The sequence below is a fragment of the Sorex araneus genome, chromosome 3, assembly GCF_027595985.1.
Source record: "Sorex araneus isolate mSorAra2 chromosome 3, mSorAra2.pri, whole genome shotgun sequence".
NCBI classification, from domain to species: Eukaryota; Metazoa; Chordata; class Mammalia; order Eulipotyphla; family Soricidae; genus Sorex; species Sorex araneus.
Window position 1 is genome coordinate 204,229,028 of NC_073304.1, and position 24,757 is coordinate 204,253,784.

Sequence of the window (24,757 nt, forward strand, 5' to 3'; positions counted from 1 at the left end):
GAAGAGAAAAAAGTATGCCATGGTTGGCACTAGACATTACAGGGGTTAAGGCACTTGCCCTGTGGGCACCTAGCACCAGTTGGATCCCCAGTCTACAAGGAGTGACCCTGAGCACAGAGTCCATAATGGCCCCTAAGCATCACTGGATACAGTCCCAAACCACTACTCCCCCTAAGAGCCCAAGGAAACATTCTAAGAGTGAAACTTATTTACTGTGTTGATAGCAAAATTTCAAATCAGGGAGCCCCAGAATAGCACAGGGTTAGAATCTCTGCCTTGCAAGAATTAGGCCACATATTTAAGCCCTGAGGGTGTTCCAGAGGTAAGTGATGTCTTTCGAGATTCCCAGTGCCATATTAAAAGTATATGATCTCCAGTGTACTGCAACCAAGTATGTGCAAATAAACAGCTAAAGTGTGCAACACCAGAAGAGCACAGCAACCAAGTGTGTGTTAACCTGGCTCATCATAACTACAGCAAAGGGAAAAAAATCTCCAAATCAGAAAAAAATGTTTCTTTTGATTTTGAGAAAACTGATCATCTACTTGGAAAAGCAGACATTTGGAGTTAGGCTTCATACACATACTAAAATAAAGCCCATAAGCAAGAGGGCTAGATATGAAAAAAAAAAAAAGCTGACAAAATATGAAAAATACACATTATAAGTTCATTTTAAAAGACCTACTGGTGTGGAATAGTTAAAGTATACGGCCCTACTAATAACAGTTTGTAAGTTACCATGTTCAAAATTAAAAAATTTTTTAATTAAAAAACTTTAAAACCAAAAAATGAAAGATCCAGATTTTCATGAAAATGATCATGTTTTTCACCTCTAGAAAGTAAAACAGAGGGTCCAGAGAGATAGTACAGCAGGTAAGGTGCTCCCCTAGCATGCCACTGACCCAGTTCAATCCCCGATATCCAATATGGTCTCCAAGCCTATCCCTTGAGTGCGGAGCCAGGAGTAACCCCTGAGCACTGCTGGGTATGGCCCCAAAAGCAAACTAACAAAACAAAAAAGATAATGCAATTTTTATCCATTTAAAGATCAACTCTTTAAAAGAACATATCTGAATACCAGGCATACTGAATAGTAAGATTATTTAACTTTGTCTCTTACAGTCAAAAAGAGAAATAAAAAAAAATTACCCTGGTTAGGATGTGGCTCAGTGACATAACATATGCTTCACATGTGTTGAGAATCTACAATTGATCCCTTATAACACACCCCCACATCATAGCAAGTGTACACATGTGCGCGCACACACACACACCAACCATTCCTTTTATTTTCCTTTCCACTATTTACAATTCACAAACCTATATTCATTTAGTTTTTTACTTAGGTTTAAATCATGATCCTAGCTTTCATCTTAAGTAAACCATAGTCAAATAATATAATCTCTCTGGGCTTTAGTTTTCTGAGCTGTAAAATATTACTAGTATCTGCTCTGTTTATTCATAATACTTATTAGGGGTTGAATGAGAGAATATCTAAATTGTGTGGTATAATTATAGATTCAAAAACTATTACATCAGTATCATTAATGTTTTGTGAAATATGACTTATTCTTTTTAAATGCCTGGCATATAACAATATTTAAAAATTTGCTTACTTGAGTAATATTACTGGTAGTGTTATTTAACATATAGGTAATTATTAAGTACAGGTTGAGTGCCAGAAGGTGGCTATAAGAAATATAAAGGGGAACATTATTCTTATCTTGATGGACACCCTGGTAAAGAGATAAACAAAAAGTTATATTTCTAAGTTAATACTGTAGCACTGCACTGTAGCACTGTTGTCCCATTGTTCATCAATTTGCTCAAGCGGGCACCAGTAACGTCTCCATTGTGAGACTTATTGTTACTGTTTTTGGCATATCGAATACGTCACGGGTAGCTTGCCAGGCTCTGTCGTATGGGCAGGATACTCTCGGTAGCTTGCTGGGCTCTCTGAGAGGGATGGAGGAATCAAACCCAGATCAGCCGCATCAAGAGAAACATCTTACCTGCTATGCTATCGCTCCAGTCCTGTACATTATAAACATTGATAAGAATTATAAAGGGGCTGGAGGGATAGCATAGCGGGTAGGGCGTTTGCCCTGCATGCAGCTGACCCGGGTTCGATTCCCAGCATCCCATATGGTTCCCTGAGCACCACCAGGAGTAATTCCTGAGTGCAGACCCAGGATTAACCCCTGTGCATCGCCGGGTGTGACCCAAAAAAGCAAAAAAAAAAAAAACCCAAAAGAAAAAAACCCTACAAGAATAATAAAGAAAAGAACAAAGCATTGACAATAGACAAAATATGGAATCAACTTCAATGCCCACTGATAAATTATTGGATAAGGAAGTTATTAGATATTATTAAAGATTAAAATTATTAAAGTTGGCTTGCCTTCAAGCCCACTTTAGCTACGTATTTTCCATTGAACATGTATCTTGTTTGCTTGTCTTTATTTCTTTGCTTGCCTTTTTCTATTCTGGAGAAGCTTATGATCATTCTCGAACATAAGCTTCTTTCTCTCCCCTCTCATCTTTCTAAATTACTTTCAATAAAAACTTTCTTGCTTCTTGGGTGAAGCGATAGCACAGCAGGTAGGGTATTTCCCTTGCACGCAGCTAACCCGGGTTCAATTCCCAGCATCCCATATGGTCCCCCAAGTACCACCAGGAGTAATTTCTGAGTGCATGAGCAGGAGTAACCCCTGTGCATCGCCGGGTATGACGTAAAAAGCAAAAAAAAATTTTTTTAATTTCTTGCTTCACACACACACAAAATATCAAACTATTAAATTAAAATTAAAAATATTACTATGCCACTATTAAAAATATTACTCTGGACTGGAGCGATAGCACAGCGGGTAGAGTGTTTGCCTTGCATGCAGCCAACCTGGGTTCGATTCCTCCATCCCTCTTGGAGAGCCAGGCAAGCTACCCAGAATATCCTGCACACACGGCAGAGCCTGGCAAGCTACCCGTGATGTATTCGATATGCCAAAAACAGTAACAACAAGTCTCACAGTGGAGATGTTACTGGTGCCCGCTCGAGCAAATCGATGAACAACAGGACAACAGTGCTACTCTGCCACTAAAAATGATGGTCCATGCCTTTTGAGATTAAATAAATGGATATTAAGGTGATTATGCTAAATTATATGAGTAAGAAAAAGAATTAGTGGGTGGTCCCACTCATACATGAAATATGAACAACAAAAAACAATGGCAAAAACTCCCAGAATAAGTAAAAATTTGACAGTTACCATATGAAAACGGGCAGGGGTGGAAAGAATGAGTAGAGGTTTTGTTTCATTTTTTGGGCAATACCCAGCAATACTCTGGGCTTACTCCTGGCAGTGCTTGGGGAACCAAATATGGTACCAAGGATCGAGCCAGGGTCAGCAGCATGCAAGGCAAGCACCGTACCACTGTACTATCCCCTAACCTAGAAAGGGATCTTTTGGTGGTAGGATAAATAGCACTAGAATTCTGATGGTAAGAGCAGTGACATGAAGAGGCATGAAGCTAAAACCCTGAAGTTCCTTGATCTTGCAAACCAATTATGAGAGTGAAAAAACAAATTTAAAAGAAAGAAAAAAGAACAGGAATTGAAAAAGTTAGCTTAAAAGTCTAAAACATATGCCTTACATGCACTAATTCTAAGTTTGATAGAGGGCAAAGAAGAGAAACAGAAAAAAAAATTTTTTTTTAAAGCAGAAATGTAAAACAGGAGAAAAAAAGTTTGAAGGTTTAACCTAACAACACTTTATCTGCAAGCCAACAGCGCACTCTGCTGGATCTACTTCTCTTCTACATGCTGCAAAACTAATAAATTTAATAAATGTGGGGTCAGGGAGATGGCCCCAACGGCTGGAGCACATGCTTTGCATATAGAAACCCCAAGTTCTATCCCTAGCACCACATGGTACTCAGAGCACCACTGGAAGCAAACACAGAGTACCAAACTTGGGAGACACTAAGTGTGGCTCCCAAAAATATATGAGATAAAATAAATGAGAGGCAAGAGTGATAATACAGCAAATAGGGTGTTTGCTTTGCACAAAGCTGAACCAGGTGATATCCCCGGCATTCCCCAAGTCTGCCAGGAGTGATCCCTAAACTCAGATATTGGTGTAAGCCTGTGCACTTCCAGGTGTGGCCCAAAAACCAAAATCATGGGAAAAAAATAATAAATGACATGCTAGACATAGAGCAGCAGATAAGCACTTGTGTTTCATGTGGCTGACTTGGTCAATCCCTGGCACCTCATATGGTCCCCAAGTCTGCTAGGAGTGATCCCTGAGCACAGAGCCAGGACTAAGCCCTGACCACCACTGGGTGTTGCACAAAGACTAAAATATAAACAAGAAAAAAAACTGTTAGTCTTGTACTTGCAAAGTAGGTGCTGTAAGCCACAGAGCTGAAGCCCCAAAAGCAGGTTTATTCAGTAATTAGCTAAAATTTACTAAATTTACCAGCAATTTACTGTAATGTTAAAGAGAGAATCAAAATATTCACTAAAATTTTACATTCTGTACTGCGTATCTACTGTACCTGTTTATTCTATTTGTTATGAAGAAAAAATTATATTGAAAATATAAACCATGTTATCTAAGTATTTGTGAGTGAAGTTGTATTCTGTCTTTTTTTTTTTTTTTTTTGGTTTTTGGGTTACACCCGGCGATGCACAGGGGTTGCTCCTGGCTCTTCACTCAGGAATTACCCCTGGCGGTGCTCAGGGGACCATATGGGATGCTGGGATTAGAACCTGGGTCGGCCTCGTGCAAGGCAAACGCCCTACCCGCTATGCTATTGCTCCAGCCCCCCCCCTTTTTTTTTGAGTTGTATTCTGTCTTAACTTTTCTGTTTTTGTTTCTATTTTTGTACTACAACCAACAGTGTTTAGAGCTTACTCCTGACTGCACTCAGTGATCATTCCTGGCAGTGTTCAGGGGGATCAGAGGGTGGTATTAGGGATCCAATTTGGGTTGGCTTCATGCAAAGCAAGTATCCTACCTGTTGTATATTACTCTGGCCCATTTGTAAGGCCTTTTTTCAAAAAAGTACATATTCAAAAAATGATATATTCATCCTTTCCACATAAACTATCATTAAAAAAAATAAACCACAAACAAATATTAAAGTTCACCAGTAAGATCTTTTTTATATCACTGCAAAATTACTTTGGTATCTTATAAACTTACTTTATACACATTTAATTGGCATGACATAGACAGTATGTCTTCTTACAAACCAAAGTCTGTGACACAACAGTGAATGTTATCATGAGTTTGTAGATCTAATTGAGACTTATTTAATAAATCTTCACACTTACAAGATATTGTTAGAAGTCTTTACCTTTAATATTAGGAGGAGAAATAAATCACCCACCTCTGAAAAAATAAACATTCTATTTCTAAAGAAATGAGGAGTTACTACCTAAGTCAAGGAAGAAAACTCATCCATTCTGATGTAAAATAAACTGTTATTAAGGTGTGGATATAAAGCAAAGATCTAATTATATCGTATCAATGAGAAAATCATAATAAATATTCAATGTACCACATAACCAAAAGGAAAAATCGGAGTACAAGTCTCAGAACTAAGACAGTAGTTCTACTTATGAAGGTTTGGTCATAAACAACCTTAATAGATTTTTTTAATGTTTACTAATTAATTATAAACCTAATTCCTCAAAATGATTACTAATATTATATAATACTTTTAGCACGATATGGTCCTCTAAGCACTGCCAGGTATGGCCACAAAAACCAAAAGGAGGGGCTGGAATGAGAGTACAGTGAGTGGGTAGGGAGTTCGCCTTGCATGCGGACAACCCGGTTCATCCCCAGCATCCCATATGGTCCCCTGAGCACCGCCACGAGCAATTCCTGAGTGCAAAGCCAGGAGTAATCCCTGTGCATCGCCAGGTGTGACCCAAAAAGCAAAAACAAACAAACAAACAAACAAAAATAAAAAAACTAAAAGGAGAAAAAAAGAACCAGCTGAAGTGATTAGGCACTCAGTAAGTCATGGAACAGTTTCTGTTCGACCAGCAAGCTGGAAAACCTTACAAGTGCATGAGCATTTGGTAAGGAACTAAGATAGATGCACCCTCAATTGAGGTAATCCAAAGAAGTCAGATTCCACATAACATATTCTCAAGCAAGACAAAAAAAGATCAAGTTAATTCCAAGTACCTTGACTGTGTCCTACATTACAATTCAAGGGGCCGGAGTGGTGGAGTGGTAGTACAGCGGGTAGGGTGCTTGCTTGCAAACAGACAACATGGGTTTAATTCCCAACATCCCATATGGTCCCCTGAGCCCACCAGGAGTGATCCCTGAGTGTGAAGCTGGGAGTAAGTCCTGAACACCGCCAGGTGTGGCTCCAAATCAAAAATAACTCAAGAGTACTATAGAAATACAGTAACAGTGAGCACCTAACGGTGTAAAATTAATAGTACCCAGAATTTAAAATGACCACCAGAGTCCAGAAAGACAGCTCAAATGGCTGGAGAAAAAGCCTTGCATAAATGAGAATACCTATCACAGGCACTGCATGCCCCCTACACCCTGCACATCTAGATATACGCCCAGTGTACCCCCACCGTGTTCCCCAAGAACCATTGGCGTTGCCTTTGCGGCCCCTACTACTTCTGAGCCCAAGCAACACCACATCACCAGGCCCATGCACCTGTTCATTAAGTATACCTGGCCAGTCCAAACACAAGTAAGCATAAACGTTTTTAATAATTTTTAAGTGCATTTAACTAAACCCGTATCTTTTTTCTTTAAACTGAACAATGGGGAAAATGCTTACATTCTGTGGAGGAAAGGAGTTCGTCTTTCCTAATGGAGAGCTGGGTTTCGTGGGCTTTCCTGAAGCAACTTTTGTATCCTCTTTTTTATTAGAGCAACGCTTTCTAATCTGTAAATACAGAATCAAAATGAAGTTTAAAACTAAAGACTACTGGGTAGGTTAGTTGTTCTTCAATCTCAAAATAGCTAATGTGTGTTTTTAACATAAAAAAAATGACAATAGAGAACAGAGAGATAATACAGCAGGTAAGGCACTTGTCTTGCACATCATCAACCTGGGGTCTATCCCCAGGTCCCCATATAGTCCCCCAAGTCCCACCAGGCGTATTCCAGAACACAGAGCCAGGAGTAAGCCCTGAACACTGCTGTGTGTGATCCCAAAATAAAATAAAAATTTTAAATCACAATTTCTAGAGGCTCAGTGAATTAGTTCAAGTAGAACACAAGCCTAGCACACATGGCCCAAAGTTCAATCTCCAGAACCACAGGACTTTTCCCTACTTCCGGCACTGCCTGCATAGCCCTGGTACCTCCTGTGTACCTCCAAGCCTGAGCATGACATTGGGCACACTCAACCAATCAGGCTGGCAGGTCCCTGTTAAAAAATAACCAGGGTCAAAAGAAATAGTACTGCAGGTAGGATGCTTGCCTTGCCCGCAGTTGACCTGCTTCAATCCCTGGCATCCCATAGCGTCCCCGGAAGACCACCAGGAGTGATTCCTGAGTACAGTGCCAGTAGTTACCCCTAAGAGTTGCCAGATGTGGCCCCAAAACAAACAAACAAAAAACCTATATCTAACTTAAAACAAATTGGGGTGTTTGGTTTTTGATTGGGGGGCAGTCAGGGCTGAAGAGAGGGTAGACTACACCTGTCTACACTTATGTGTGGCTTACTTTTGGTGGCGCTTGGGGTATAGAACTAGACGCCACTGCATGCAAGGCAAGTGCCTTACCCCTTGTATTATCTCTTCAGTCTCTGAAATACGTTGTGGGCTTTTTTGGGGTTCTTAAAAAAAAAAAGAACAACAACAAAAAAATTTCTTTTTTCTTATGTGCCTTGTATGTAGGAGAACGTGGGTTTGATTCTTAGCATTTTGGGTTTGATTTCCCACATTTCAAAGTACAACCTCAGCACTACAAGAATTATCCCCTGGCATTACCATCACCACAATTATCACCAACAAAACCAACAGAAGACAAAAAGTAACAACACAAGAACAACAATTCAGAATAAAAAATCTTAAATATGAATGCTTATGATTTCCTATAGAGCAGAATAAATTAATTACTACCACCTACAAGACATTTAACAATTATATTGCTAAACTTACTTTAATTAAAACTATGAAGTCAATTTTCTGGATTGTCTACTATTTTCTCTACTTTTAAAACCTATTTACTTAAATTATATTTTAAAAAAAGGAAGAGGAGCTGGGGATATGGCTCAAAAGAATGGAGCACAGGCCATCAAGGTCCAGAGTTTGAATCCTGGCACCACCCAGCACTCCCAGCACCACCAGGTATAGTTTTGGTAGCCTCATCAGCACTTTATCCAAAATTCTGATCCTTAGTCAAACACCAACAAGTCAAGTATCTCCGTGGGTAGATCCTGGCCTCCCAACACTCTTAGGTGAGGCTCCTTTCTAAAAATAAAGAAAAAAAATAATTTCCACTGACAACTCCTTTGTTATTAAAAAAAAAGAAAAAGGCGGGGGAGGAAGGAAGGAAGGAAGGAAGGAAGGAAGGAAGGAAGGAAGGAAGGAAGGAAGGAAGGAAGGAAGGAAGGAAGGAAGGAAGGAAGGAAGGAAGTGAATGTATAATCGCCTGTAGGATAACATTGGTTTGTCCTTTCTCCCTTGCCACAGGGAACTTAGGTTTATCGGGTGACACCCATCACAGTGCTCCCAAGTCAGTCCCATTCCTTTGTTTATCTGTAACTTCTTTCTTTGTGCCCTGCTTCCCCAACCAGTTTATCACCTTTTCCCCAATTCAGACTCTGTTAACTTGTAAGTTCAGATCCTTCTAAGGACACTGGACTTGTATTCATAAATGAAATATTGCTTTTCTCCTCCTCTATGTCCTTTTGCATAGTTTACTTTAAAGCAACGTCCTTTTTGTATAGACCCAGGAAGACAGATAATATTATGCTTTTGTAACTCGGCAGTTAATTGACTCCGAGTAATACTCAATCCTGGGCAACTTAAACCTCAATTGCCCTTAGTTCCTAATACCCCAAAAGCAGGGTCCCGACAAGGGACTGGATGGACCCAGGGTAAGCTGTGAGCTACCCTGGCATTGAAATGGACCACAATACTTAACTGTAAGTTAAGAGCACGCTCATGGACAAATCCTGTAATGATCCAAAAAGTAACAACTGAATTAGGATCCTGCTAGGGTTAGGAAAGACTAATCTAGCCAGAGCACTATAGTCTGAGATCTATAGTGAGATGCCCCCAGGAGAGCAATCCTATAAGCTTAATGTATCTCTTACTGTGTCCATACAAAATCACTAATATTATGAATGTTTATATGTTTGTTGGACTAAGAAAAGGAGAAACACAGGTATAGATGGAATTTCACTCTTGGGTGGGCTGTCTTACTGTATGAGAGTTTGTCCTAGAAGAAGCTTCCCCTGAGTGAAGGACTTTATCTCTGTTGATTGTATGACCCAGGTCACACCCAGGGACTTCAGGGATGGGGGCGGGGATGTGTAATCCCATCCACGGCCAGCATCCAGAGACTTAAAAGCAAGCTCCCAGAAGAGAGCAAGGAAGAGAGTTTCCTGCCTGAGGGCCTGGCTGTCTTCCTCGGAGCCCCTCAGAGGAGGATGTCTCCAGCTTCCCTCCCCACCCCAAGCAAAGCTCCCGGAGGCCAAAGACCTCTGGAGCCTAGCCACAGCCATACTCAAGGCCCCTCTCCACATGTTTGGAGGAGACTCATTAAGCCTCATGCATGAAAGTACCGGCAGAGGAACCCAGGTGTGTGGGACCTGGGGCTGAGACCCCCAAGCTTGCTTGGATAGGGACTGGGCCTCCTCCACCCAGATTTCCCATTTCCCAGTAGCTAGAAGGTCACACCCAGGGACTGCTCCCCCACACCCCTGTAATCGTGTAATCCCATCAACATCCAGCATCCAGAGACTTAAAAGCAAGCTCCCAGAAGCGACAACTTATAGCCTACTTTTCCTCTGGGAGAATCTGGCAAACTACCAGGAGTTTCCGGCCCACATGGGAGGGCCCACATGGGAGAGCCTCGCAAGGTCCCATGGTGTATTAATATGCCAAAACCAGTAACAAGCTGGGTCTCATCCTCCTGACCCCAAAAGTGCCTCCAATATGGCATCATTGGGAAGGACGAGTAGAGAGAGGCTTCTAAAATCTCAGGGCTAGGATGAATGGAGACGTTACTTGAACCACTCAAGAAATTTGACGGTCAATGGGATGATGATGATGATGATGATGATGATGATGATGATGATTGTATGACCACATCTATGTGTAATTATTACCCAACCCCTGATGATTTGGGATTTAACTAAGGCTATAAGAGTGGGCTGGGGGAGGCAGAAGCAGGAAGAAGTACGAAGGAGCGAATCTAAGAGGAGGATGAGGGGGATCCGGGGAGGAGAAAAGCAGGAGAATCAGAGGAGAACGGAGATGAGACTGGAATCAACTGCAACTGATACCACCAGCCTGGTCCTTGTTCCTTCCTTCATCCGCCCATTGCCATCGGGCAAGCTAGAGGGGGAAGCAGTGCGAGACCACTGAACACAGGCAGCAAGAGAGACGCTGGGGCCTTTCATAATTTATTTTTTGATTACACAATCACCTACAAATATTCAAATTAAATTGTCATTTTTCTGTTGCTATGAACTCTAAGTAAAAGCAGTACATGAAAAGTACATTGCACTGAAAATAGTAGTTCAGGTGTTTTAATAATTTTTAGAAATAAATACATTTTATTATGCATGATATCAAAACTAACTACCTAAAAAACTAACTTACTGTTAGTTTTGTCATATATATTTTGGATATGCTATCCAAAATATATATGACATAATCATATCAAAGGTATTTTGATCAAAGAGAAATGTTTCACTAAATAAAAAGAGGATTTAAAAGCACAAAGGGGATATTTAAGCACAGCGGCCACACGTGTGTGGCCTCTCCGCGGCTGCAAGAGCACGAGCATGATCCTGGAGGCCAACTGAACTACTTTGGACATGAGCAGCTCGCAAAAATGCCTACAGACTGTGAACTAAGCCACTGCCCCATGCGGCACCAGAGGGCAAGGGTTTCTCTCTCCAGGCTTTTCCATCTTATGAGCCCCACAAAAGGGAAGTAAAAGTTTGCAGTGATACAATTTCTGGCAGAATTTTCCCTGGACTTTATACAGAAATTCAAAACCTATTATCTCTTAATTGTCAGCAATGTGAAACGGTTCCTTTTAAGCAGGTCTGACTGTGGGGGGAAACTCCAAACAATAAGTGAGCTTTTTGTTGAAATATTGAAGGTAAACAAAGTAGCAGCCATTTCTCTAGACTGTGAACTAAGCTATAGCCCCACGCTGGCTGAGGAGAGGAAATATCCTTTTTTCTCGGTTCTTTTCCCTTTTCGGGGAGAAACGCAGTGTGGAGTCCGCCATATTATGAGGTCTATTAAAGAGGCATGAACTTGGTGGCGCGGAAAGAGGAAAAAAAATTATGTACTTGGAACAGCGAGACGCTTGGGCAGTCTTGGGCCAGGGCCGATACCAGTGCACGCTCCACCGAGATTCGACCCAGGTGGCCACACTTTTGTGTGGCCGCTTTGCTGCTGATCAACCAGAATCCGGAGGCCAACTAGACTACTTTTGGTTCCAGAAACTGCTTGCAGCCATGTCTCTAGACTGTGAACTAAGCCATAGCCCCACACCAGCCAAGGACAGGAAATATCCTTCTTGCTTGTTTTTTTTTTCCCCTTGTCGGGCAGCGTGGCGTCAACCATATTATGAGGACTATTAAGCAGGCACGAACTTGGTGGCGCAGGAAGGAGGAAAAAAAAAGAGTTATGTACTTGGAACAGCGGGACTTCATATCTCTTCATTCTCAGCAATGGAAAACTAATTATCAAATGCTTCCTTGGCAGTAGGGCTGTCTTTTTTGGGGGGAAACTCCAACAACAATAGTGAGTTTTGTGTTGAAATATGGAATGTAATCAAGGTAAAGAGAAAATGAAGTGAAATTTATCAGTTACACAGGCGAGGGTGAGGGGGCAGGGGGTGGTGGGAGGTATACTGGGGTTTTTGGTGGTGGAATATGGGCACTGGTGAGGGATGGGTGTTTATAGAGTATTGTATAACTGAGACATAAGCCTGAGAACTTTGTAACTTTCCACATGGTGATTCAATAAAAAAAAAAAAAAGCACAAAGCGGGGAGGGATACTGGAAACATTGGTGGGGGAGAATGGGCACTGGTGGAGGAATGTAAACCAAATGCAAACATGAAAGTTCATAAGTTTGTAACTGTACCTCACGGTGATTCATTAATAAAAAAAAAGAAAGAAAATAGATAAATAAAAGCACAAAGGGACCAGAAAGATAGTACAAGTTTAAGGCACTTGCCTTACCTGAGGCTGACCCTAATTTGAGCCTTGAAACTGCATATGGTCCTCTGAGCACTGCCAAGAATGATCCCTGAGCACAGAGTCAGAAATAGCCCCTGAACACTATCAGGTGTGGGCCAATGCACCCTGCTCCTGCTAACATGTATGAAATAACAGTATTACCTACATCAAATTCAATTCATATCAGAAAGTACCCTGCAGTCTCACTTTAACTTGAATCTCACTAAACTTAAATTTATCATGAATCATCTTCTAAGACAAGCTCCTATATAAAATAGTTACAATATTTTACTATGTAATTAACCTCAGTTGACATGACCCCATTAATCTCTGTAAGTACCACTGAAAACTTGATTGATCCTTAACTACTTTGTTCAACTAAGAGGATTATTTCACTAGCAATAGGAACTACCTCGTTCAACTAATAGGATTATTTCACTGGCAATAAACTCTCTTACCTGATGTGTGGTTTCTAAGCGTCGAATTCTTTTCTTCTCTACTTGAAAATCATCATTTTCATCCTTACAATCAGAAGCCTGCTTCTTGGCAGACAGCTTCGCAGACAGTGAAGTTCTTTTAGGTGAGTCTTACATAAGAAATTATTTTAAATTAGCATAAATTATGTACATTTCGGCAATTTTTAAAGGAAGCTAGAATCAAGCTATCAGTGTTTTTATTCCTAAAACTGTATAACAGGGCTGGAAAATACAGTACAGGGGGTATGGTGGTTGTATTATACACACCCTCATATCCCCATATCCCCAGCATTGTTTATCAACTTTCAAGCACCACCAGGAGTGATCCCTGAGCAGAAAACCAGGAGTAAGCTCTGTGCACAGCCAGGTATGGCTCAGAAACGCCCCCTCCAATAAATAAATAAATAAATAAATAAATAAATAAAAAGTTTTGAATGCTGTAACCGCTTAAACATAAAATGCTAATCATTTTGCAAAGTACTTTAAAAAAAAATTTGTTTTTGGGTCACACCTGGCGATGCTCAGGGGTTACTCCTGGCTCTGCACTCAGGAATTACTCCTAGCAGTGCTCGGGGATTATATGGGATGCTGGGAATCGAACCTCGGTTGGCTGTGTGCAAGGCAAGCACCCTACCCGATATATTGTCACTCCAGTCCCACAAAGTACTTCTTTACTAATCAGTTTTACAAAGATATATTAAACATTTTGAGAAATATGCTTTCAGTAGCAAGATCTAATTTTAATTTTTTAATGTCTTTAAAATAATGCAATTAGGCCCACTTACCACCTCTGCCACCATGTAAGCACATTTACCAGCCTTGTTCCAGAAACTCATAAATAAATCTTGAAAGAGATCAGCTAGCTGCAAAAATTTCTCAGACACCTGTTCCTAGCTGAAACATTCAGCACTCTCAGAGTTGGGTGGGCCAGCGCCTGCCCAAACAAAGCTCCATAGTCGCACACTCCTACACTCCAAAGTCACCAACATGCCTCTGGCCAGACTCCATTACATCAAGGCAGAGCATCACAGAGAGATTAACTTGCCAAAAATTCTAGGCCTTCTCAAAGTCAGGATGAGCTATCTCCCCCTAATGCCTTGTACTTCTGTATGCCCAGTCATGTCCATACCTCAAAGCCACTTCCCAGTTAAAAATTTAACTCCAGCTGTACAGTCCAGTGAATAATTCTGGATTTCCTGGAGAATGCAGCTGCAAACATGGCCATGTGACATCTCTAAACTCTACAACACTGACAAACCAGAAATAGCACACCAGATTGATTGAAATGCAATGTAGAAGCCAACAAATCTCCACTAACAAAAACATTCATACTGAAGATTTAACTTATAACAACATTTTAGTAATCCCTCAGGCAAGGACTTAAAAGTGTTCATGGTATAATACAATTTTCACTAATTTTCTTCTAAGGAAATACTTTTTGTTCATTCTGATAGCAATTTATTGGTAACAACCAATATAAAATAAATTATTGTGGGCCTGCTACAGAGGCAAGCGTGAGCATGTTGGGAGAATTGGAGACAATTATGGAGGGAAGATAACAGTGGTGATGAGATTGGTGTTGGAATACTTAATGCCTACAACAAATCATCATGAACAACTATAAACCATACTGTTTAAAGTGTGGGGAAATAAATAAAAACAATGTAATTAAAAACCTATAACTGTAAAATGCTCAATATATAAATGAAAATATATTTTACTAATATAAAACCTTTTTCTTTACTGCGTCTCAATGTTCCCTTCCTAGTAAACTTTTCAATATTCTTTATACTAAAAATAAAATAGAACCAAGTTCATATTATATACCCTGCTCCTTATAGCCTTTTTAAATTTGAAGTCTTTACTGTCTGATAAAATATGGCAACCACAGCCTTTTAAAGGGATTTGCCTGTAAGACTGTATTCTAGACTCTGAGCCTACATTTACCCTGATTTTTCAGATGTATCTCTTGCAGGCAGCAGAAAGTTGGTTTTGGATTTCTGACCTATCCTGACAATGTGTCTCTTAATTAATGAGTTCAGACCACTGACATTTAGTGAGATAACTGAGATGAAGGAATGTATGACCATAGTTTTGTAGAAGTTATGTGTATCTGTGAAGTTTGTGTTGTTGTTTAAAAAGCTCTTTTAATGTTTCTTGCAAAACTAGTTTCCAATGCTATTGCTCATCCATGAAACTTTGGCTATTCCATTAAATCTGAATGACAATCTAGCTGGAAAGAAATATCTAGCTGAATAGATGAGCTGTTTATTTCATTAATTTTTTGTTTTTATTTTACTATATCCCTCCATTCTCCTCTGGCCTAAAGAATCTCATTTGACAGACATGTTGTGATTCTTATTGAAGTTCCTTTGTATTTAAGTTCTTTCTTTGATGTTACTGCTTCTAAAATTATGTCTTTATCCTTGGCTTCTGTCTGCTTACAATGTGTCTTGGAGATTTTTTTTCTTTTTCTTTCTTTTTTTCTTTTTTTTTTTTTGAGAACACCTAGCAATGCTCAAGGGTTACTCCCGGCTCCGCACTTAGAATCACTCCTGGAAGTTCTCAGGGGACCATATGGAATGCCAGGGATCGAACCCCAATCAGCCTCATGCAAGGAAAATGCCCTCCCCACTGTCCTTTTGCTCCGGCCCCTGGGCTTTTTCTATTTGTATATTTTCACTTGATCTTTGGATCTCTTCAATCTGGATGCATGCACTCAACTCTGAGAAACTCTTATCTATGATTTGACTCTAATTTTTCACTGAATTCACTTTCTTATTCTTCAGGATTGCAAGGATTCTTATAATGATTCTCTTGAACTCATTCCATAGTTCACTGGTATGCTGTTCATTTCTTTTGACCTTCTGTCACTTTCCATTGTTTTCTAGGTTTCCTGAATCTCATCTTGGAGCTCACCAACTTGTTTCCTCAGCCTCTATTACTCTGCTGTGGAGGCCTTCAACTGAGTTTTTTAACTGGACCAACCATCTCTTTAATTCTGTCACTTTTGATTATAGTTTTCTCATTTGCACTGCCATACCACCTATACTGTCATTTTTTTTTGACTCATTAAATATCCATTTTGAAACCTCTATAGTCATTATCTAATATAACAGGGTATTTGCTGGTTTGTACTAGTAGAGCCTTCTGTGCTATTTTCTTCATCATTGAGCTGGTTGGGTTTCTATATAGCTTCTTCATTTGTCTCTGCTGTACTCTGAGGGTAAATCTTAGCAGTTTGTTCCTGTGGGAGCTCTCTGAGGGATTAGACTGAGTTATTTCTCTTTTCTTTCCCTACCACTCCTCTCCCAGCAACTTTTTGCTGTTTCTGGTTTGAAACTCACATATCAAGTAGTGAACCTCTTCCGCAGAATTATGTGCTATAGAGGAAAAGGATTCCACCCTTGATTTTAGAAAGCAAACAATGGTTAGACTAAACTAAAGCCATGGCAAACCCTTTTCCCTCATCAATTATTTATTATGAAATAACAAGAATTAAAATAGAAAGAAGTTATTGCATGTTTTAAATAAGAGATGGTAGGGGCTGGAGTGATAGCGCAGCGGGGAGGGGGTTTGCCTTGTACACGGCCGACCCGAGTTCCATTCCCAGCATCCCATATGGTCCCCTGAGCACCGCCAGGGGTAATTCCTGAGTGCAGAGCCCTGTGCATCGCCAAATGTGACCCAAAAGCTAAATAAATAAATAGGAGACGGTAATTTGAACTAGGAAAGTATCTATGAAAATAAAGATCTGCATGGAGGACAAAGTAAGAGTAAAGTATATAAGATGTCTCATAGGTTTCTGATGAGCAAATAATTGCCAATCTTTCCCATATAGTCAAGAAATGTCTTAAGGGGGCTTCAGACATAGTATAGCAGTCAGAGTGCTTGTCTTGTACACTGCTGACCTACATTTGATCCCCTGGTGCTGAACCCCAACAGGAGTGATTCCTAAGAAGAGAACCAGGAGTAAGCCCTCAGCACTATCAGGTGTTGCCTAAAAGCAAAACAAACAGATTAAGAAACATTTGAAGTTAATAATAATACTACGTTATTCCTAATAAATTTTTAAAATATTTTTATTAATAATTATTTAAGGGTCATATTTAAAACATACCTGATCCTCATATAGGGTACTGTTCTCAAATACTCAGGCAAACTTATCAAAAGAAACAGGGTTAGTTAGATTTTGCCATACATATGCTATATGCTAACCAAATTAACCAAAATTAGTTCAAGAATTAAGGCAACAGCAATAGATCCAAGCAAAATATAAATTACCTTGATGAGTTGATGTGTCATTTTTTTCAGATGTTGATGTACTAGGGGTGTTGAAATGATGTGAAGTTCCTTGATCCACATCATTGTTTAAAAAATTCTTTGAATGGCATGTACAACAACATGACAATGGTACCTCAGCTTTTTTACTTGAGCCTTCATCCACTGGTTTCTCTGAGGAGAAAAAAAACTTTTAAATATGGGCTGAGGGGAGGTGTTTTTGGCAGTGCTAGGGGAATTATGAGGGATGATGGGGATTAAAATCAGGTCAGTTCCATGCAAGGGAAGTGGCCTACTGGCTATACAATCTCCCTAGCTCCTACTTAAAATGTTTAATTAAAAAAATTAATCTTCCTTTGTACAAAGGGTGAGCAAATACCCCATTATACCCAGGATTGGGAGATTTCCTAGTATATAAGATGTTCAGTACTAAAATTGGGAAAGTCCTGGCAATTCTGGACAAGTGGCTATTCTATTTGCAGCATCAAATAAGGAGTGAAAAATTTATTTCAGAAACAAAGAGAAGTTATATCAATTTACATAATAAAAATGTAGGAGGGCTAGAGTGAAAATGCAGTGGATAGGGTGCTTATCTTGCACACAGCCAATTCAGATTCAACCCCTGGCATCCTATGTAGTCCCCCAGAGTACTGCCAGGAATAACCTCTGAGCATCTCTGGGTATGGTCCCAAAATAAAACAAAAAATATAGTATCTACGTTTTATTTTAACATTTTTAATATACTGTCAATAGCACAAGAATTTTCTTTTATAAAACATATAGTGTAAGTTAATATTCTAGCCAGGGATGTGGCTCAAAGGATAGATTACATGCATTGCATGTGTGAAGCCCTGGATTCATCCCCAGCGCCACATTCTCTCTCCCCACAAAAATCACTGGGTTAGGGACTGATATCCCCTCACTACTATCAGGTGTGGTTCCTAAACACAATTTTTAAGAAAATACACACACACTTCTTTTTCCTCTCCCTTTCCCTCTCCTTCCTTTGCCTTGCCTGTGGTAGACCAGGAGTGACCCGTGGCTTAGAGGCAGGAGTAAATCCTGAGAACAGTGGGGTGTGGTCCTCCCCCTACATTACCCCCCAAAATTATCAGAAAAAAGTTTCAAGTAAAAAAAAAAATCTAATTATATAACTAAAATGTATCTAATATTACAGTTCAGATTCATTGTTATGTTTTTATAACAGTCAATAGCTCTAGGCATTGGTTAACAAAGTAAAAACAATGGTAAACAATATACAAAAAATATAATAAATTTCTGATTTTGTGTAATCCAAACAAACAAGTGAAAAAGATTGATTTGAATGTTTTGTTGTTGTTTTGGGGTCACACTGGAAGTGCTCAGGGCCTATACCTGAGCTCAGGGATCACTTCTGAAGGGTTCAAGGGACTGTAGGGAATGCTAGGGACAGAATCCTAATCAACCAAACGCAGGCAAGCATCTTCCCCACTATCTCTCTGCCCCCTACTTTCACTTTCAAACATATTTCATGTTTTAATATTATGAGAAAGAAACTGATAAGCAAAATATTAAAGGATTTACACCCACAGGTGATTACTATAATAGCACAAAATGACAGTCCCATCTTTTATAGTTTTTTCATATAAATTACAACTTAATTATTTTTATAATGAAGATTAACCATTCCAAGATTCTTATGTATTCTCTGAATTATCAAATAACGGACATTATGTTCAAAATTATTTCAGAATTAGTTCAATGTATTTTGCTATGTAGAAATTTTCTTAGAAGATATATAGCTTATTATAAAAGTATCTTAGCAGGAGATATTGCACAATGATAGAGCAAATAACTTTCCTTGGGAGGTCCTAGTTTCCATCCCAACACATACACAAAAACAAAGAAACATCTTTTGGAAATTAATCTTTTAATTTTTAAAAAAGAGAAAATTAACTAGAATACTATGGTTGAACCATTAAAGGCAAAAAGTATCTTATTATAGCTTTTCACATAGATTTTTCAGGTCCCAATAAGCAACAGAAGTACCAGTTAACTACTTACCACTAAGAGACTGTTGCCATGCTAAAGCAGAACAAAGTAAAGCTAAGCTTTTACCACTTCCTGTGGGGCTCTCCAACAAACAATGCTGTTTACTGTTTAATCCTCTGACAATCTAAGACCACAAAAAGAAAAAAAATCAGTTAACAATTTACTTCATTAGGGTTTCTTTCTCTCCATCAGAAAGAAATATGACCAAAAGAAGAGAGATTATACAATTCAAGAAACACAGCAATAACAGAAAAACTGGGACTGGAGTGATAGCATAGCGGGTAGGGCATTTGCCTTGCACACAGCCACCCGGGTTCGATTCCTCTAGGAGAGTCCAGCAAGCTACTGAGAGTATCCCTCCCACATGGCAGAGCCTACGAGCTACCCATGGCGTATTCGATATGCCAAAAACAATAACAAGTCTCACACTGGAGATGTTCCTGGTGTCCGCTAGAGCAAATTGATGAGCAACAGGATGACAGTGATACAGTGAAAGATACAGATATAATTGTGAAAAGTTGAATAAATATGTAGGGGCTGGAACAATAGGTGTTTGCCTTGCATGCAGCTGACCCAGATTGATTCTCAGCATCCCCTCTGGTCCCCTGAGCACCACCAGGAGTAATTCCTGAGTGCAAAGCCAGGAGTAACCCTTGTGCATCACCTTGTGTGACCCAAAAAGCAAAAAAAAAAAAAAAAAAGTAAAGGAATCTCTATAGACACATACATAGATACATAGATAGTAAAAGTATAAAAATAACAAGGAAAATAAATAAACTCAGGATACTATATGTAAATAAAATATAAAGCAAATATGACAAATATTGGAACTTAACAAAGCTACAAAGATGGTTTACTCAAATTTATGCATTTATTTTATTTTATTTTTTGCTTTTTGGGTCACACCCGGCAATGCACAGAGGATACTCCTGGCTTTGCACTCAGGAATTACTCCTGGTGGTGCTCGGGGGACCATATGCAAGGCAAACACCCTACCCGCTGTACTATCGCTCCAGCCCCTAATTTTTTATATTAATAAATATCTTTAAAATATATGGTAAGAAATGCTGGTAAACTATATCAAAATACTCTGGAGAAAGCAGCGACTCAGCAAAAGCAGCGACTCAGCAAATAGAAGTTCCATGAAATAACATTTTTCAGACTATTTTCCTTTGTTCCTTAACCATAAATGCAATTTATTAGTAGTCATCGATTTTAATTTCCCAACAGTTAAATGTTCTTCAATGAACCCAGAAAACATTTTTAAATGAAGCCACAGATGCAATGTATGTTATGAATTATAAGCATCTTTTTTGTTTTTCACCCGGTGATGCACAGGGTTACTCCTGGCTCTGCACTCAGGAATTACTCCTGGCAGTGCTCAGGGAACCATATGGCATGCTGGGAATTGAACCCAGGTTGGCAATGTGCAAGGCAAACACCCTACCCGATGTGCTATCGCTCCAGCCCCAATTATAAGCATCTTTTGTAAGAACTTAAAATAACTTCTGAAAAATACTTACAGAATTCATCATAGCAAGCTGTGATGGATATGCTTTACAAGGAAAATTAATCTTCACCCCACCAATTGTATATTCAGACCACACTGAAGACATGCTTTCTTTTTTTACTTCAGAATCCTAACTGCAATAGAAATGAAAATCAATACAGAATTGATGAAAGGAAACCAGATTTCCATGACTAGGACAAGTCTAGAAATAAAAGCTGGAATCAATAAACACCTAAATGAAAGCAAAAGAATCTCCTGGTCTTTATTGTAAAGCATAGAGGTTAAGAAGCGCATGCCGGGGCTGTCATGGACTAGACGTTTGGTAATCCTTATTGAAAAAGAGTGTATATATAATATATACATATATTGCCCGCACGGCAGAGCCTGGCAAGCTACCCATGGCGTATTCGATATGCCAAAAACAGTAACAAGACTCACAATGGAGACAATACTGGTGCCTGTACGAGCAAATTGATGGTGATACAGTGATACATGTATATGTCTATGTCTATGTATATGTATATGTGGCCGCACAACCTCTTATTGTTTAGTTCTCCCTCTCGGAGAACCCGGCAAGCTACCAAGAGTATCTTGCACCAACAGCAGAGCCTGGCAAGCTCCCCGTAGTGTATTCGATATGCCAAAAACAGTAACAATGATGGGTCTCATTCCCCTGACCCTGAAAGAGCCTCCAATGTGGGCACCGTTAAGAAGGACGAGTAAAGAGAGGCTGCTAAAATCTCAGGGCTAGGACAAATGAAGATGGTACTGGCATCCACTCGAGCAAATCGATGAACAATGGAATGACAGTGATACAGTGACATAAGAAAAAAAAAACAAACGGGAATTTAGAGAAAGGTCAAGTTTTAAGTCTGAATTCCACTGTGTAATTCAGGTAACTGCCCAGAACCTGTCTCTTCAGCTGAGGGATGGCGCTATCTACCTACCAAGAAACATCTTCATAAAAGTTAGCAAGGCACAAAGCTAAGAAATAAACAAATGTGCACAAGCAAGTTGCCTAAACTCCACTGTCTGACAGGAAGCAATGCACTTCTATCTCCAAATCTTCATCGCTATCTCTCAGCCCGGGTCCATGAAACTGGGGCACTTTGTTCTCCTGATACTGCAAGAAGTTTCTGTGCATGTTTGCATTTCCCTGAAGAGAAAACTCATAGGTCAGTAGTCGACTGACCAATTATGCATAATTACTTAGGAAATAATAATCAATCTCGGGACTGAAAGGATGAGACTGGAGAGATGGTTTAAAGTGCAAATTAATTATAAACACATAATTATTATAACCGTGTTCCAAAACCTCCAAAAAATAGCTAAGAATCACTGTTGGTTGACCTTTACTTTCCTGTCCCGATGCTTGTGGTTTTAAATATAAACACTGAGAACTAGGCTTGGTGCCCTGTACGCTCTTAATCTGAACTCACACACTACTGCCATAACTAGTTACTCAACTAAACCCGAGATACCAATCCGCTCCCACCTGACTAAAATGATGTCTTTTCCCACACACACACCGATAATCAGCAGGAGCCACGACCCGCCCGGAGCCCCGTGGCCGCCCCTCGCGCCCCGGGTATCAATTGGCTTCCGGGCCCGGGGGAAGCAGGGAGGGACCCAGCACCGCAGCTTTTCTCCTCACACGCCCCTTCTCCCTCAGGGCCGAGATTCCCCAACTCTGGGGAGGTGCAGCCCACACGGTGCGGTGCGAGGCCGTGGGCGAAGTCGGCAGGGGGCATTTTTCTGGCAGTCTCAACTTGCCTGCACCGAGGAAAACCAAAGCAATGCTGACTGGGTTCCGTTTCCTGGGAGAAACGGAAACCAGTGCTGAAAGCAAAAATCGCGAGCATACAAAAGCTACACGGCTCTCTGCACCTGGGCCGCTGCTTCCCGTAGTGCCAGGTCCTGGTCTCGCGGCCGCTTTACCTTTTCTCGCCAGCTCGCAACTGGTCTTCTCTTTCTGTCGTCCGGACGAATTCCCGCCTCCCGCCTTCGACTCCAGACACCCAATCGCGGAGCGAGCTCAGACAACCAATGACCTGCTAAGACCAAAGATCCAATCAGCCAATCTCAGCTCGAGGCTCGGGGCGCGAGGATTCGGACACCCAATGGAAGCCTCCGCGGTAAGAACGGACTCTAGGTGCTTTGGCGGCACCGGAAGGTAAATATCACAAGATAAGTCTCAGAGAAACTTAATGGATTGCATCCCGGGAAATGATGGTTCTCTGCTTGATTTTGAAACCGCTGAGTTAATCCGTGCATCAGTTTTCTTTTAAAAATCTGAAACTTACAATGGAGAGAGGAATTACCTCTCAGCATTCTTTCTGAGCTTTTAAATTGTGTCTCTCAGTTTAAATTTCCGACCTTACAGAAGCCGGAGGATCAGAAAGATTGAGGAGAGAATTCCCGAACTTTTGAGTCAACTTGCTAACGGTACCTTAAAATAGGCAAATCTTCCCAAATACCAAATCAACCCTCAAAATGCTTGCGAGGCCTCTACCCCAATTTCTACCTCCACAAAGGCTTGTTGTGGAGGAGGAAGAGGAGGGGGAGGAGAGGGAGAGGAAGAGGGAAAATGAGGAAGAGGATTGTTTTTCAAGACATTCTATAGAGCCGAACTAGGCTCAAACACTCTTGAGCCCTACGAAACCAAAGCTGAGTGAGTCAAATTCGAGTTAAGGGAACAGCAGAAGAAAAGTAGATTCAACTTTCAGTTGCAATCTTCCCAAAATGGCAAAACAAGTTATAAAATTAATTACTCCCTTTAATTTGGTCATCTCAAATTCAGGAAATTACCTAAAAAGAAAGGGAAAGGTGGGACGGGAGAGGTATTACAAAAGATATTACAAAAGGTATTACAAAAGGTATTACAAGGGCACTTGCTTTGGCCCTGCACCACATAGGTCCTCTGTGCCCCACCAGGAGAGATGACTGAGCAAAGCTGGGAGTAGCCCAAACACCAAAAAAGAAAAGGAACAAAAAGGTTTTAAGAATGAAATGAGGGGCTGGAGCGATAGCATAGCGGGTAGGGCGTTTGCCTTGCACGCGGTTGACCTGGGTTTGAATCCCAGCATCCCTTATGGTCCCCTGAGAACCGCCAGGGGTGGTTCCTGAGTGCACAGCCAGGAGTAACCCTTGTGCAACGCCAGGTGCGACCCAAAAAGCAAAAAAAAAAAAAAAAATGAAATAAAAAAAAAAACCGAAATAATGATATAATGATAGCTCAGCTGAAAATAGACTATAGGAGTCAAAGAGAGAGTGCAGGAATTAACTCTTACCTCCCTCTGTAGGACCCTGGTTGGACCCAACACCGCATATGGTCCCTTCAGAACACAACCTGAGCTCAAGGCCTAGAACTTCTGACACCACTGGGTGTGGCCCAACACCCACCCCCATAACAAAAACAAATTGATTACAGTAAAAAAAAAAAAAATTGTACTTTCCAGTCTAGTAATAAGATAATGAAATAAATCCCTTATAACTGACAATATTTAAATCTAAACAACTTGCAAGAAAAAACCCACATAGAGGAGCCAAACACCAGTTACCTCCCAAAGGCTCCGGTTTAATGCCCAGTGTCCCATATGGTCATCACCCCTTCCCCAATCCCACCCAGAGTGACCACCTGAGCACAGAAACATGAGTAAGCTCTGAGCACTGCTGGTGCACCCAACCTCCCACGGCCCACCCAAAATAAAATCCCCACAAAGTTAAATGGGAAAATATGACTCAGTATCCAGAGCCATATAGTACAGCAGGTAGGGAATACCATCCCGTATGGTCCCTTGAGCATCGCCAGAAGTAATTGTTGAGGTCAAAGCCAGGAGTAAGCCCTGAGTACTGCAGGGTGTGGCTCCCCCCCCAAAAAATTAAAAATCTGATTCAAAATATGCAAAGATGAAGGGAGTAAGTAATTTATATAAAAAAAATCCTTAAAAATACTATTCTGCTTTTACAGTATTTTTTTAAAATATCCATTGGGCTTTTGGGTTTGTTTTGGCTTTTGGGGTCAAACTCAG

At 40.4% G+C, this 24,757-nt stretch overlaps 1 protein-coding gene across 1 annotated transcript in view; it reads right to left on the reverse strand.

Annotated features, from left to right (window-relative positions):
* The window catches only part of BRIP1 (BRCA1 interacting helicase 1), a 143,327-nt gene extending 120,670 nt beyond the window's left edge, over positions 1-22,657 (reverse strand). Inside the window, 6 exon segments of the mRNA XM_055132227.1 lie at positions 6,826-6,933; positions 12,887-13,014; positions 17,189-17,359; positions 19,229-19,340; positions 20,740-20,860; positions 22,614-22,657. Coding sequence (XP_054988202.1) covers positions 6,826-6,933; positions 12,887-13,014; positions 17,189-17,359; positions 19,229-19,340; positions 20,740-20,832 — 612 coding nt within the window. The 5' untranslated portion in view covers positions 20,833-20,860; positions 22,614-22,657.
* Positions 22,658-24,757: the final 2,100 nt, after the last annotated feature.